This window comes from Dermochelys coriacea, chromosome 18 (genome assembly GCF_009764565.3).
Source record: "Dermochelys coriacea isolate rDerCor1 chromosome 18, rDerCor1.pri.v4, whole genome shotgun sequence".
Classification (NCBI taxonomy): domain Eukaryota; kingdom Metazoa; phylum Chordata; order Testudines; family Dermochelyidae; genus Dermochelys; species Dermochelys coriacea.
Genome location: NC_050085.1, coordinates 1,453,922 through 1,468,856, shown reverse-complemented (window position 1 = coordinate 1,468,856; position 14,935 = coordinate 1,453,922). Strand labels below are relative to the sequence as shown.

General features: G+C 61.1%; 1 protein-coding gene across 10 annotated transcripts in view; it reads left to right on the top strand.

Moving 5' to 3' along the window:
* Positions 1–14,935, top strand: part of HSPG2 (heparan sulfate proteoglycan 2) — a 183,434-nt gene that overhangs the window by 90,746 nt on the left and 77,753 nt on the right. For all 10 annotated transcript variants that reach the window (XM_043500074.1, XM_043500066.1, XM_043500073.1 and 7 more), the window contains 12 exons: positions 656–748; positions 2,106–2,186; positions 3,403–3,633; positions 3,753–3,866; positions 4,229–4,356; positions 4,951–5,037; positions 6,972–7,030; positions 9,085–9,249; positions 10,417–10,527; positions 11,380–11,480; positions 12,536–12,716; positions 14,442–14,501. In XM_043500074.1, coding sequence (XP_043356009.1) covers positions 656–748; positions 2,106–2,186; positions 3,403–3,633; positions 3,753–3,866; positions 4,229–4,356; positions 4,951–5,037; positions 6,972–7,030; positions 9,085–9,249; positions 10,417–10,527; positions 11,380–11,480; positions 12,536–12,716; positions 14,442–14,501 — 1,411 coding nt within the window. The remainder of the gene's footprint in view (positions 1–655; positions 749–2,105; positions 2,187–3,402; positions 3,634–3,752; positions 3,867–4,228; positions 4,357–4,950; positions 5,038–6,971; positions 7,031–9,084; positions 9,250–10,416; positions 10,528–11,379; positions 11,481–12,535; positions 12,717–14,441; positions 14,502–14,935) is intronic.

Sequence of the window (14,935 nt, the reverse complement as noted above, 5' to 3'; positions counted from 1 at the left end):
CTGAATCTTTAAATTGTGCCCCCCACTGTCAACATGTACATTTTGTGCCCCCCAAGCTCTGCCCATGATGTGTCAGTGGAGCACCTGAGACTGTGTCCTGGCCCCCACCTTTGGGTGCATCCCACAGTTTGGGAACCCATGATCTAGCGTGACCCCCTGGATAGCACAGGCCAACGACCTGCCCTACAGGAATTCCTAGAGCAGGTCTGTTAGAGAAACAGCCAGGCTGGATTTCAGATGGTCAGAGCTGGAGAATCCACTGGGAAATGGTCCCGAGGGTTAATTACCCTCACACATGCACTCCCTGTGCCCGTGGTTCAACCCGTCGCTGCTGGACTGATGGGCCCGATAGTAAATCTTTCTTCCCCACACAGGTCCTTACAGATTGGGGTCAAGGCCCTCTGAGTCATCTCTTTGTCAGGCTAAGGAGATGGAGCTCCCTGGGTTGATCGCTATCGGGCAGGTTTTAGATCCTTCCCCCTGCCCTGCCGCCCCCGCCCCTAGTTCCACCCTCATGGTCTGACCAAACCAGCCCCGGGGCAGACTCACTTGAGGGACCCTTGGCCTGGCCGGTTGCACAAAGCCCCACCCTGCATGGCCAGGCCAGGGCGCCAGAGCTGAGGTGCTCAGCCAACTCTGTTCCTTGCTTTCTCAGGTCGGCTCCTATGGTGGGCGGCTGCGCTACACCCTCTCCTACAACTCTGGGGGGAGGAGTGCCCCCCTGCCTGACGCCGACGTGCAGATCACGGTAAGGGGGCTGCCTGGGATGGGGGCTGGCTGAGACAGGACAGTGGGGGGCCTGTGGGGCACCAGGGCTCTCTGGGATGGGAAGGGGGCTGTCTGGGCCGGGGTTGGGGGCAAGGGGGCTGTCCAGGATGGGATGGGGGCTGGCTGGGACAGGACAGTGGGAGGCCTGTGGGGCACAAGGACTCTCCGGGATGGGAAGGGGGCTGTCTGGGTGACGGTATCTGGGGCCAGGGCTGGAATAGCAGGGGCTGGGATCGAGGGGCATGCAGAGAGCTGGGGGAAGGGAGGCTGGGATGGAGGGCAGGGAACACAAGCCAGAACAGGGGAAAGTCAGGGGAAGGAGTTTGATGGGTTCGATGTATTGGAGTGAGCAGGGCCTGGTGAAATGCACCCGCGGGCACATAGGGAACTAGCTGAAGCCAGCTGGGAATCATTAGTGACTATCTTGGTGAACTCCCTGAGGACGGGTGAGGTCTCAGAGGACTGGAGATGCGCAGCCTAGTACCCACCTTTGAAAAGGGGAACAGAAAGGACCTGGGCAATTACAGCTAACTTCAATACCCAGAGAGATACTGAAATAAATGATTCAAAATCAATCTGTAAGCACCTCGAGGACAGTAAGGCGATAAGGAGCAGCCAGCATGGACCTGTCAAGAACAAATCATGGCAAAGCAGTCGAATTTCCTTCTCTGATGGGCACTGGCCTAGTGGATGGGAGAAGCTGTAGGTGTGGCATGTCTCTATTTCACAGAGGGATCTGGCACAGTCCCACATGAAGAAAAGGAGGACTTGTGGCACCTTAGAGACTAACAAATTTATTTGAGCATAAGCTTTCGTGAGCTACAGATCACTTCATCGGATGCATTCAGTGAAAGCTTATGCTCAAATAAATTTGTTAGTCTCTAAGGTGCCACAAGTCCTCCTTTTCTTTTTGCGAATACAGACTAACACCGGTGCTACTCTGAAACCTGTTCCACATGTCAGGCTCATTAGCAAACGAGGGAAAGGTGGGCTAAATGAAACTACTCTAAGGTGCGTGCTTTAGAGAGGGGCAGCAGTGCCCCTGGCACAGAGACGGGCCTTTGAAATCTCCCCCAGCACGGAGGGGGCTAAATGGGGGGGTGTCCAAGCAGGTGGGCGAGAAGAGGCCAGCGCCTGCCGGGGACTGGGGGCAGTGCTCACAGCACAAGGCCCTGTAGGTGAGTGGAAGGCAGGTGGCGTCTGATGGAGGGAGAGGGTCAGAACAGGTCCAGGACAGACTGGCATGGCGTGTGCAGGGGGCGCCCTGCCAACCTGGATGAGGGTGTGCAGAGCCCAGCCCGGGGTCAACCAGCCACTTCCCCTTGCTGTCTGTGCAGGGCAACGACATCACGCTGGTGGCCTACCAACCTGACTTGCAGCCACGTGAGCGACAGAGCTTCGAGATCATCCTCCAGGAGGTGAGCGCACGGCTCACAGGGAACCGCCCCAGCCCCAGCCCCAGCCCCTCCCTGGCCCTGCCTCGCCCCCGCGGAACCGCCCCAGCCCCAGCCCCAGCCCCTCCCTGGCCCTGCCTCGCCCCCGCAGAACCGCCCCAGCCCCTCCCTGGCCCTGCCTCGCCCGCTCGGAACCGACCCAGCGTCCCCTGCCAGGAAAGCTGCCTTGCCAGGTACCGCCCCCACTCCCACCTTGCCAGGGTGGTACCACCTCTGCCCTGCCCTGCCCTGACCCCGCCTCACTGGCATCGTACCATCCCCATCCACCCCCACCCAGCCCCCACCTCACCGGTGTGGTACCACCCCCGCCCCACTCCCTCCAACACGGTACTGCCTCCACCCCCATCCAGCCCCGCCTGGCTGGCAAGGTACTACTGCCCCTGCCCTCACCTCGCTGGCATGCTACCACCCCCACTCAGCACCTGCCTCGGCCCCACCTCCGCCCTGCCCTTACCCCACCCCCACCTTGTCCCCACTTCTGCCTCACCTCTGCCCCCACCTTGCCTCCACCCCTGCCCCCACCTCTGCCCACCCCTGCTCAGCCCTGCCTTGCCCTCGCCCCCTCCTCACTAGCATGGGCCACCCCTGCCTCATCTCCAACCCCACCCTGCCTCTCTGTCATCGTACTGCCCCTGCCCCCACCTCGCCCTCACCCCCACCCTCGCCTTGCCCCCACCCCCACCTTCTCCTCACTAGCATCATACCACCCTCGAGCTTGCCCCACTGGAACGTACCACCATCTTATACCCCCGTCTCCCGATATTGTCCTCCTGCTCCCTCTCCCAGTACACCCCTCCTCTCCGGTCTGAGCTCCCCCCAAGGGCCTGGGGAAGGTGCAGTGGGGCTCCTGGTCTCCCCTGAACTGAAGCCACTGGTGCCCCCATGTCAAGCCAACTCAGCCACCTGTGCTAGGAGGGGGCATGTCCCGAGGGGCTGGGCTGCCCTCTGGCTCCACAGGGTTGGACTCTCGTCTGAGCTTGGTTCAGTTCCCATTCGTGCCATGGCGGAGTCTCCGCCGCAGAGCCCCCTCCAGTCCCTGCTGCATGAATCCAGGGGAGCCTGGCTGAGCCAAGGTCCGGGGTGCGAGCACATGGGCTTTGCTACTGGGCAGCCCCACTGCCCTTGCCTCAGAGCTCGGTGGGCTTCCAGCCAGGCGTGACTCTGCCCCCCTCCCCCACAGCAATACTGGAAACGTCCCGACGGACAGCATGCCACCCGCGAGCACCTGATGATGGTGCTGGCCGACCTGGACGAGATCCTCATCCGTGCCACCTACTCCACTGACATGGTGTCGGCCAGCATTGCTGGCGTCAGCATGGAGACCGCTGTGCCCAACTACAGCAGCCTGCCGCGGGCGCTGGAGGTGGAGGAGTGCCGCTGCCCACCTGGGTACCGGGGCCTCTCCTGCCAGGTGAGGTGGCCCCTTGCTGACCCACATCCCTTGGCTTGGTGCTTGGCAGCTGTGCCCGCTCTGGGGGTGAGGCCCCAGCCGGTTGTACTGCAGGGTGACGCTTTGTCTCTCCCCTGCAGGACTGTGCTGCTGGCTACACTCGCACCGGAGGTGGCCTGTACCTGGGGCACTGCGAGCTGTGTGAGTGCAATGGCCACTCGGACTCCTGTCACCCGGAGACGGGGGCCTGCTCGGTGAGTGACCAGCGTGGTGCACACAGTGCCTGCCCACCGGCTGGAGCAGCCTTTCCACCTTGCCTCGCTGAACCAGACTCTCCTATTCCTTCTGGAGTCCCCCTCGCCACTGCCCCAGGCCAGGTGGATGCCCCAATGTGGGCTGAGAGAAGAGCTGAGACTCCCTCTGGTACCCCTGAACCTGCTTGCACTAGGCCGGAGCCCCTGGCTTCCTGGGCCCACACTCTGTGACTCGGCAAGGGACCCCATCTACACCCTGTCTCCTGCCCCATCTTGGAGGAGGACTCTGCCTCAGGGCAAGCCCTCGCTGCAATCCCTCCTTCCCCACCGGCTGGGTGTGTGAGCTCCGTTCCTCTCCGCAGAACTGCTTACACAATGCGGCCGGGGAGTTCTGCGAGCAATGTGCCCCTGGCTACTACGGAGATGCCACCGCCGGGACCCCCGAGGACTGCCAGCCTTGTGCCTGCCCACTCTCCGAACCTGAGAACCAGTGAGTAGCTGACACCAGCGAGTGGGGTTGGGGGTTAGAGTGTAGCAACTCATGGCACACATGGGGTTAACATGACTGAGCTCACCACCTCCCACATGGCATCTCCATCTCTGAGTGTTAACCTCGGGGTGGAGGTGGAATGAGGATGTATGGAGGAGGCCCCAAGTTCTGGCCACCCTATTGCCAGTCAGGGTCTGTTGGCATCTCAGTACCAGCCCTCCTGCTGCTGCCAACCAGTGTTTCCTGGCGGGTCCCCCGAGAACCTGCCTTCGGTGTGATCCCAAGGGCTCTGTGGTTTGCTCAACCTTGTGTGTCTAATAACTTGGGGGGTATAAAGCGGGGACAGGACCGCTCTTCCTGGGGTGGCAAGGCAGGGGGCAGGAGGCACTGTTCCCAGAGTGGCTGAGTGGGGGCAGAGGGCGCTGTTCCTGGGACGGCTGAGTGGGGGCAGCGGATGCTGTTGCCGGGCAGCTGAGTGGGGGTGAGGTGTTGTTTCTGCGGCGGTTCCGGGGGCCGGAGGCGGGGGGCGCTGTTCCCGGGGTGGGTGGGGGGCGCTGTTCCTGGCCAGGCGCTCAGTTGTCTCTCTCCCTGCAGGTTCTCGCGGACGTGTGAGAGCCTGGGGGCGGGCGGCTATCGCTGCTCAGCCTGCGATCCCGGCTACACCGGCCAGTACTGTGAGCAGTGAGTCTTTCCCCTGCAGCTGCCACCCGGCCAGTTTCCCGCAGACAGTCTGGGTTTTGGCTTGTGTGTCCTGGTGCCATTTGACTTTGTCCGTGTTTTAAAATCTGGGGTGTATGGGGAAGAGGCAGAGCAGAAGGGGTGGGGCCTTGGGGGCAGAGGCGGAGCAGAAGGGGCGGGGCCTTGGGGGCAGAGGCGGAGCAGAAGGGGCGGGGCCTTGGGGCAGAGGCGGAGCAGAAGGGGCGGGGCCTTGGGGGCAGAGGTGGAGCAGAAGGGGCGGGGCCTTGGGGGCAGAGGCGGAGCAGAAGGGGCGGGGCCTTGGGGGCAGAGGCGGAGCAGAAGAGGCGGGGCCTTGGGGAAGAGGCGGAGCAGAAGAGGCGGGGCCTTGGGGGCAGAGGCGGAGCAGAAGGGGCGGGGCCTTGGGGAAGAGGCGGAGCAGAAGGGGCGGGGCCTTGGGGGCAGAGGCGGAGCAGAAGGGGCGGGGCCTTGGGGGCAGAGGCGGAGCAGAAGGGGCGGGGCCTTGGGGAAGAGGCAGAATAGGAGGCAGGACCTCAAAGGAAGAGGCGAGACAGGGCCTCTGTCTCTCGTTTCCAGACCTTAGAAAGGTGACAACTCTATCGCCCCCTGCCATGGGTCGGGGCTCAGCCCATGGAGTCTGGCCGCATTGCACCTGGACCCCGGGGGGCTGTGTACACTGGGGCAATAACTGCTTCCCCACGCGCCTCCGTCCCAACCTGCAGCTCTGAGGCACAGTGGACAGAAGGCTTTGTTAGGGTGACCAGGTGTCCGTTTTGCAACCGCAATGCCCAGTCGAGAAGGGACCCTGGCGGCTCCAGTCAGCACCGCCAGCCGGCCCGATAAAAGTCTGCTTGGCGTTGCTGCAGCTCTAAGGCTGGCTGGTCCCTATCTGTCCTGGGGCACTGCACTGCTTCCAGAAGCGACCAGCAAGTCCGGCTCCTAGGCGGGGTGGGCCACAGTGCTCCGCGCTGCCCCCGCCCCAGCGCTGGCTCTGCACTGGGGCTGGGGGCGGTGCCAGTGCCTGCAGCTGAGAGCAGAACATGCAGCAGAGCCTCCTGCCCCCGCCCCCACCTCGGAGCCAGACCCGCTGGCCACTTCTGGAGTGCAGTATGGAGCCAGGAGAGGCAGGCAGCCTGCCTTAGCCCCGCTGCGCCGTCCACCGGGAGCCACCCAAGGTAAGCCCACGCCCCAACCCCGAGCCCCAACTCCCTGCCCCAGCCCTGAGCCCCCCCAACCCTGAGCCCTCTCCTGCACCCCATACCCCCCACCCCAGAGTCCATACCCCCACTCCAGAACTCTCACTCCCCCACACCCCAACCTCCTGCCCCAGCCCAGAGCCCCTCTCACGCTCTGAACCCCTCATCCCCAGCCCCATCCCAGAGCCCTCACCCCCATCCCAGAGCCCTCACCCCTCTTACACCCCAACACCCTGCCTCAACCCACAGCCCCCTACCACATTCCGAATCCCTCGGCCCCAGCCTGGAGCTCCCTCTTGCACTCCAAACCCCTCATCCCCAGCCCCACCCCAGAGACTGCAACCTCAACTGGAGCCCTCATCCCTCCTCACACCCCAACTCCCTGCCCCGGCCCAGAGGCCCCCCACACCCTGAAACCCTCATTTCTGGCCCCATCCCGGAGCCCGCACTTCCATTTAGAGCCTTCACCCCCTCCCGTACCCCAACTCACTGCCCCAGCCCCAGTGAAAGTGAGTGAGGGTGGGGGAGAGCGAGCCACCGAGGGAGAGGGAATGTAGTCAGCGGGGGGGGGCCTCAGGAAGGGGCGGGGCTAGGGTGTTCGGTTTTGTGCCAATAGAAAGTTGGCAGCCCTAGGCTTTGTGTGCAACTCCCCCTCCCCCCCCGATAATCGTTCTCCCGTGGGAGACCAGTGCCTCCTTCACCTGTCTCTCCTGCTCCCCACAGATGTGCGCCAGGCTATGTGGGGAACCCCAGCATGCGGGGGCAGAAGTGTGTGCCTGTGGGTAAGTGCTGGGCCAGGCATTGGCGGCAGGGCTGGGTCCCAGTTGGTCCCCACTGCCCTGGCCTTTGGGCCAGCAGAAGGACAAGGGCTAGTAGCCTGCAAGCTGAGATGTTGAAGATCCCTTGACCCTGTCCAGGGTCAGTAGCCAGCAATTTTCTACATTCACTGGAGTTACCAACAGCTCAGTTTAAACATGGTGCTGCATTGGGTTAGATTAAAAATCAAGCCAGTTTATTTAACTACAGCCTGGTGGATTTGAAGTGAGTACTGGTGTAAGGCATCAAAGTCAGAAATGGGTCAAAGAAACACATATATAAACCCCTTTTTACCAGCTACCACTGAACAAGCTAGGCTTGGCTGGAGGTCCAACCTGCACCATGCTCCCGTCAATATGGCTGATGCAGTCCTCAGGTCCGGCTCTCCCCTGCAGTCAGAGTGCCCTGCAGGTGAGAGAGAGGTGGCTGGGGTGGTTTCCTGCTCACTGTCACAGTACAGCCCCCCTTTGAAATGCTCTCTGCTGAGGGTCACCGCGGAGAAAGTTTACTGCAGCAGTGAGGCCGGGACAGGGAGTCCCATAAGGAAAGAGGCTCCATGCTGCTGTTTGCAGATTGATTTGTTCCTACCCCGGTTGCTGCCAAGGAGCAGCCCCGGGACAGGCCAGAGGCACCAGCCTGTCCTGTGTCTGAGAAGCAGGGTTACCCCGCCCCGTTGTTGGGTGAACTCTTCCTGTGCACTTCGTGCGTACGCTCCCCAGTGGTAGCAGATGACAGAACAAGGAGTAATGGTCTCATAGATTCATAGATACTAAGGTCAGAAGGGACCATTCTGATCATCTAGTCCGACCTCCTGCACAGCGCAGGCCACAGAATCTCACCCACCCACTCCTATGAAAAACCTCACCCATGTCTGAGCTATTGAAGTCCTTAAATCATGGTTCAAAGACTTCAAGGAGCAGAGAAGCCTCCCTCAAGTCAACCATGCCCCATGCTACAGAGGAAGGCGAAAAACCTCCAGGGCCTCTCCAATCTGCCCTGGAGGAAAATTCCTTCCCGACCCCAAATATGGCAATCAGCTAAACCCTGAGTCTCAAGTTGCAGTGGGGGAGGTTTAGGTTGGATATTAGGAAAAACTTTTTCACTAGGCAGGTGGTGAAGCACTGGAATGGTTACCTAGGGAGTTGGTGGAATCTCCTTCCTTAGAAGTTTTTAAGGTCAGGCTTGACAAAGTCCTGGCTGGGGTGATTTAGTTGGGGCTTGGTCCTGCTTTGAGCAGGGGGTTGGACTAGATAACCCCCTGAGGTCCCTTCCAACCCTGAGATTCTATGATTCATTAGCCTGGAGGGAGACTTTAACGATTCCTCCCAAGGCGCACTGCGGTGATGTGGGGAGTATGAATACAGGGCGCTTGGCGTACCCCCTCCTGGAGGGCTGTGATTCCGGGCTCAGGTGGCTGCAAGGGGAGCAGGCGACTGCTTGATGCTGATACAGCTCCCAGACCACAGGCCAGACTTCCTAGCATCCAGCCCCTCATCCCTGCCTCTGCCCCACCTGCAAGGGTCAGCAGAGAGATGGGATCCAGCCAGGAGCTGGTAGAGGGATGAGCCCCTCAGGGTGCAGGTGGATACGGTCCCTTGCCCCAGAACCCTGGAGGGCCCCCGTTGGTGGGTGCAGAGCAGGGAACAAGTAGATACGGCCCCTTGCGCCAGAGCCCCGGAGGGTCCCCCTTGGTGGGTGTAGAGCAGGGCATGGGTGGATACGACCCCTTGCCCCACAGTCCTGGGGGGGTCCTGTTGGTGGGTGCAGAGCCAGGCACAGGTGGATTCAGCCCCTTGCCCCATAGTCCTGGGGGGGTCCTGTTGGTGGGTGTAGAACCAGGCATGGATGGATACGGCCCCTCGCCCCACAGCCCTGGGTGGGCCCTTTGTTCTCACATCAAGGGAATTCCCATGTGGGGGGGCAGCTGGCCGTAGCACCATTGCTGACCCCACCCCTGTGGGTCTGATGCATCTCCCCAGCATCCCCAGAATGACCGGCTCCCTCTCTCCTCTCCCCACAGACCAAGCCCCTTTCGTGGTACGAGTCCACCCGCCAAAGACCACGGTGTCACAGGGTGGTGAGGTGACCCTGCGCTGCCAGGCCAGTGGCAGCCCACCCTACTACTACTCCTGGTCGCGGGAGGATGGGCACCCTGTGCCCAGCACTGCCCAGAGCCGACGGCAAGGTAACGGTGTGGCCAGGTGTGGAGAGAACAATGAACGTTAGGAACCAGGCACATCCCCTCCACTGAGGCTGTGTCTGCACTGTGGGAGCTATGGTGGCACAGCTGTGGCGACTGGGTGTGCCAGCGTAGCTCCGTCATGTAGCTGGAAGGGTCTGACCATTGCTTTGGGAACTCCCTGAGCGACGGCTGGTGGAGGCGTTCATCTGTCAACCTAGCTGCATCTACCAGGTTGGTAGCTTAGCTACAGCGCTCAGAGGTGTGGATTTTCACACCCCCGAGCACTGCAGCTATGTCGACCTAAGTTATAAGTGTAGACCAGCCCTGAAATGCAGCTGCTTCTGGGGTGTGGCAATATATCCATTTATACAGAGATCCCTCACCTAGCACTGGGATCCAGCTGTCTCTGGGGTGCGACAGGGTAGCTCTTTATACAGTCACACCGCAATGCTATAAAACTGTAGGACAGGAGGGGAAGGAGAATCTGGTACTCACATGCCACTGCAGGGTCATCCTGGTGGCTGTGGGGAGTGGGTTTGATGGCAGGTTTATTGTGATTGGAGCTGGCAGACGCCCAGACCAATGGGGGAAGGATTGAATCAGCAGGAACCGGGGGCAGGATGGGGGTCCAGCCCTGGGTCCCACAGACTCAGGGACACACCTGGTTGGGGCCAGCCATTCTGTCATTCAGCCTGCCCAAAGGCGAGGAGACAACAGGGAGTCCAGTAGGGGTTGGATCAGGACACCCCAATCTGGTGCAAATGCAGCCCCCCGAGGCCTGAGCAGGTCAGGAGCTTGGATCGATGCTCCTCCAGCTGCAGATCTGCAGGGGAGAGCACCCCGCACTGAATGACCTAGCACCACACGGTAGCCTACACTGACTCAGGCACATATGCCACCTCCCGAATCACCAGTCTGAGCATTTCAGGTGTTCCTCAGAGCTCTCTGTCCAGATGTGGCCCCAGGCCAGCCCTCCCTAGCCAGGGTGCTGGGGCCATGGCTGGGGAGCTGTGACCAGTGGTTATAAGCAGCGGGGTGGCAGAGATGGTCTCCCTGCAAGCTCCCCAGGCCTGGGGATGTTCTCCCTGGCTGCCAGAGGGCCCCTCTGTGCACACGCTCTGCCCGTGGTGGGCCATGTGTGGGTCTCACGCATCCTTCGCCCGGCCCCAGGTGAAGAGCTCCACTTCCCCAGCATCCATCCCTCGGAGGCCGGTGTGTACATCTGCACCTGCCGCAGCCTGCAGCACAGCCATGCCAGTCGGGCGGAGGTCATTGTCACGGGTGAGCGGCTCCAGGCTCGGCATGTGGGTGGGGAAGGGGGAGGGCGCTGCTGAGACCAGGTGGGCCTGGCACCCGGGCTGTGCACTCTGTGGGGCCACGGCTGGGAGCTGACACCTCCTTCCCTGGCAGAGCCATTGTCATGGTGGCCTTGCCCTCAGCAGCGGTGGGATAGAGGCAGAGCAAGTGGCACTGCTCCGCCCAGGCAGCCAGGGCAGGGTCGAGGTCAGAGCCTCGTACCCCATCCACCACCATCACGCCTGGGCAACAAGATAAGCTCCTATGAGGAGGCCCGGGGGTGGGCAGGGCCTGGGATCCAGGGCCTGGAGTCCAGGGGGAGCAGGGTCTGCCTGGGCTCAGGGGAATGGATAGGGCCTTCCTGAGGCTGGGCAGAATCTGTGTGGGGGCCAGGGGGTGGGCAGGGCCCATGGGATGGGCAGGGCCTGGGGTCTGGGAGCAGACAGGGCCCAGGAGGAGGGCAGGGCTCAGGGGATGGGCAGGGCCTGGGGGCAGGCATGGCCTATGGGGTCTGGGGGCGGGCAGGGCCAGAGAGGAGGGCAGGGCATGGAGCCCGGAGAGAGGACAGGGTTTGCCTGGGACCCAGGAGGAGGAAAGGGCCTAGGTTGGGATGAGGCGGCCTCAGAGAGGAAGAGCCAACAAAAAAACCTGAACTCAACCCTCCCACCCCAAGCGCTGCTCCCTGTTGCCCTCCTTCTCCTGCCTGGCCCTGGCCCTGGCCCTGGCCCTGGCGCTGGGACACCATTAGCCCCTGGCTGGGCCCTGGAGCTGCCGTCCTGCTGTCCATGGCCTGCAGGGTGTGCTGGGCACGAGTCTTATGTCTCCCCGTTGGTGCAGAGGCCCCCAGCAAACCCATCACGGTGACCGTGGAGGAGAAGAGGGTCCAGAGTGTGAAGCCGGGAGCTGACGTCACCTTCATCTGTACGGCCAAGAGCCAGGTGAGGACAGGGCAGCTGCCTGCGGCTGGGGGAGGCAGCGAGATGAGCTGGGCGGGGGTGGGGAAATGAAAACCGAACTCTGTGCGCTGTTCATCCGCACAGTTGCTGCTCCGGACACAGCACAAGCCCGGGCAAGGAACCTATGCGCCTCCTGCAGCCGTCTGGACACCCAGACCCTGCACAGACACAAGGCCACAATGGCCACACACCTGTTTTTTCTGGAGTGGCGCCGTGAGGCCCTGGCCAGGGATCAGGCTGTTTGTGCCAGGCACTGCATGCACATCTAGCAAAGAGCCTGTGCCCCAGAGAGTCAATGGGAGCCGAGCGAGCGGCTAGCAGTCCTGTGACTGCGGGGTCCACACGGCGCTTGTCATTGTTTAACGCGGGGTGAAGCTGAGGGTGGACACAGTGCAGTTTAGAGCAGAATGCACAGCCATCTGACAGCTGCCGGGTGGTAACACAGCCAAAGTGCTGTGCCCACATTTGGAATAACGGGCAGCCGGCATGGCACACCTGCTGGAGCCCTTACATCCAGCTGGCGTAAATGGATGTTGCCAGGGAAGTCAGTGAAACGAGATCCAATCACCCCAGGTGAGAGTCTGATCGGGGCACAATTCCCAGGTGGTGCCAGCAGGGCAGAGCCCGGGCTCCCCGCAGCGGGAGGACTGACACCTGCTCGCCCCACACTTTGTCCCTCCCCAGGAGGGAGCAGTGACTTGCCTACCAGCGCCTACGGTCTGACAGTCCCTGAGTAGCCAGGCAGGGAGCCACCCTCCCAATGCTGCCAAGCGCAGCCCAGGGGACACAGTCTTCCCTGCCTCTGCCTTCTTCGGTGACGTGTTCATCACCATGGTATCTGGGTGCCACTCCTGTGCTCTGCCATCCCCTGCAGTGGCCCTAGCCCTGGCAGGGGTGTAGGGAGGGGAGCAAGTTTATTGGCTAGGTGAGGATCGACACCACGCTGCCTCCCAAGGAGCCCACCTAGTGCCAGCTCCCTGGGGCGGGGGAGGGTGGCTCACGGCCTCCTCATGGCCATGTATCCTCTGCTCCCGCAGTCTCCAGCCTACACGCTGGTCTGGACACGCCAGAACCACGGCAAGCTGCCACGCCGCGCCATGGACTTCAACGGCATCCTCACCATCCGCAAGGTGCAGCCCGAGGACGCTGGCATCTACGTCTGTACCGGCTCCAACATGCTGGACATGGCCGAGGGCACGGCCACGCTGCATGTACAAGGTGCGTACGCCCCATTGCACCCTCAGGGAGAGCCTGGCCTGGGTTAGTCAGGTGGAGGCAGTTAGTGAGAGCCTGGCTGCTGGCGTCCAGTGCTCACCAGTTACCAGGAGCCACCCCTGCAATCCGGAGTCCCAAGGCCACCTTCTGCCCAGGACAGTGCCCCCAAATGTAACCTTCTGCTAGCCAGGCTCCCCACTCTGCCCTGGGAGTGCTAGCATTGCTCTGTGGTCTCCCACCCCCACCCTGTGGCACTTTCCCTGGCATGAGTGGTGCCCACGGTCAGTCCCCATTCTGTCCTTCTCTGGTTCTGGGGTTGGTGGGATGTGCTGGCGCTGACCTCGCTGGGTGGGTTTTTAATGCGGACGTTCCCCACCGCCAGTGCCCACCATTGGCCTTTACAAAGGCAGCTTCCTTCTGGGCGGAGGGGAGAGCTGCATGGGGGGACATGACCATTGAAAAGTTGCACCTGACTTAGGCTAATGCCCCTCCCCCCCGATTTCCTCCTGAAACTCTCGTGCTAGTAGATTAATTCAGAGCGGTGCCATTCAGCAGGAACCGCCGACCCTGCAGAATCTCTGTCAGGAGCAGTGTCAGGGTTTATGGCCAGCTTAGGTGTTGTGAAAGCAAAGTGGAACCCTAATCAAACGAGGTCGGGGGGGGTCAAACGGAAGCTGCTCCAGTTCGGGTTTAAGCACAGACATCCCACTCTTTGCCACTGCTGCATGAGAACTAGAAATCAAGAAAGCCAGTTTCTTTGTCAAGATGAGAGAAATATGGGGCAAGAGAAGCTAGATGTAAAATTCCAGCCATGTCCTGTCCGGGCCAAGCAACACAGGGTTGGAAGCGTGGGCTTGTCTATGTGGTCAATCTGATTTTGGACCCTGCCCCTTTAGTATCACTGCAGGAGGGCTGAACAGCGAGGAAAGATGATTTGTAGCTAGGGCACCTGGCTGGGACTCAGCAGATCTGCATTCTTTTTCTGACTCTGCCACAGGGTGTGCGTGACCGTGTGCAAGTCATGGAAGCTTTGTGCCTCGGTTTCCCTTTTTGGGAAAATCAGGAAAATGATCCTTCCCTACATCTGAGAGGAGCTAAATTCATTCACATTTGGGAGGTGCTTGGGCACGGCAAGGGTGGGGATAGAGAAACACCGCCTCGTTTTTTCTCTATCCAGGGCCCTGTGGAAGAAGAAGCAGCCTGTTTCGTAGAGGGTGTTGGGGGCAGAGGTGGAATGAATTTTTTTTTTGCACCTCTCTTTCTTGCTGTCTCCGGGGCTTTCCTTCTGCGGAATCTCTGGAGGAAGTGACCTCATTCCCGCTGACCTCATGGACACGGGGACATTGCTTTTTGCTTTCCAAGCTGCTTTCCAAGCAAGGGAAAACGGTGCTGGGCCATTTTCTTTTCTTGTGGTCACGTGGTTGGCATGCTGGTGTCAAGTCCTCCAGCTTCTCTCTCAGCAGCACATGGGCTCAGGGTCCAGCTGCCTCCACCCAGCACAGAGCAGCCTCTTCTGTCAGCTGTCCCAGGGCTCTTCCCTGGCGCAGCCATTCAAGACACCTGGGCACAGAAACCTGACTTGCTGGCTGGTGCCCTCAGGCTGCCCTGCAGTGTTTTGTGAGCTGAGACAGCAGCCACTGCGCTGCCTTCAGCAGGTCCCCACATGGAGGCACACAGGCAGCACTCAGTGTTCATGTGGGTTGAAACTGAAAACTGATTTGTTTGCAGCCCCTTCGAAGACTCAGATGTTTTATGGACCCATCGAAGTCATGGAAGGCCACAGACCCTGTAAGTTGGCCTGGTTTTGCACATCCAGCACCGTGCCATGGCGTCCCACTCAGGGTGGCACCTGTGCTTGCTCGCTGTCCCTCGCAGCATGGAAGGATGGCATTGCTGCTGTTTGTGCCTCTCTGCACCATCCCCCCGGGCGAGCGGTGGGTGGGGCCTCGGAAGAGGCTGAGTGGGGGCAGGACCTCGGATCAGAGCAGGGGTTAGGGTCTCAGGGTGGAGCATGGGGCCAGGGCCCACAAAAGGTTAATCCAGCCCTGAGGTCACCATGTGTACTTGGCTCCTCTGTGTCACGGTGGGCAGGTCCCTGAGTGGCCTCTTCTCCTGTGACTGACGCTGGTCTGGAGATGGAACAAATGCCAGCAGGGGCAGGTGTCAGAGCAGGTTGGGTGTTTGGGGCTCTGGGACCTGCCTGGTGTTCAGAGCAATGCCTT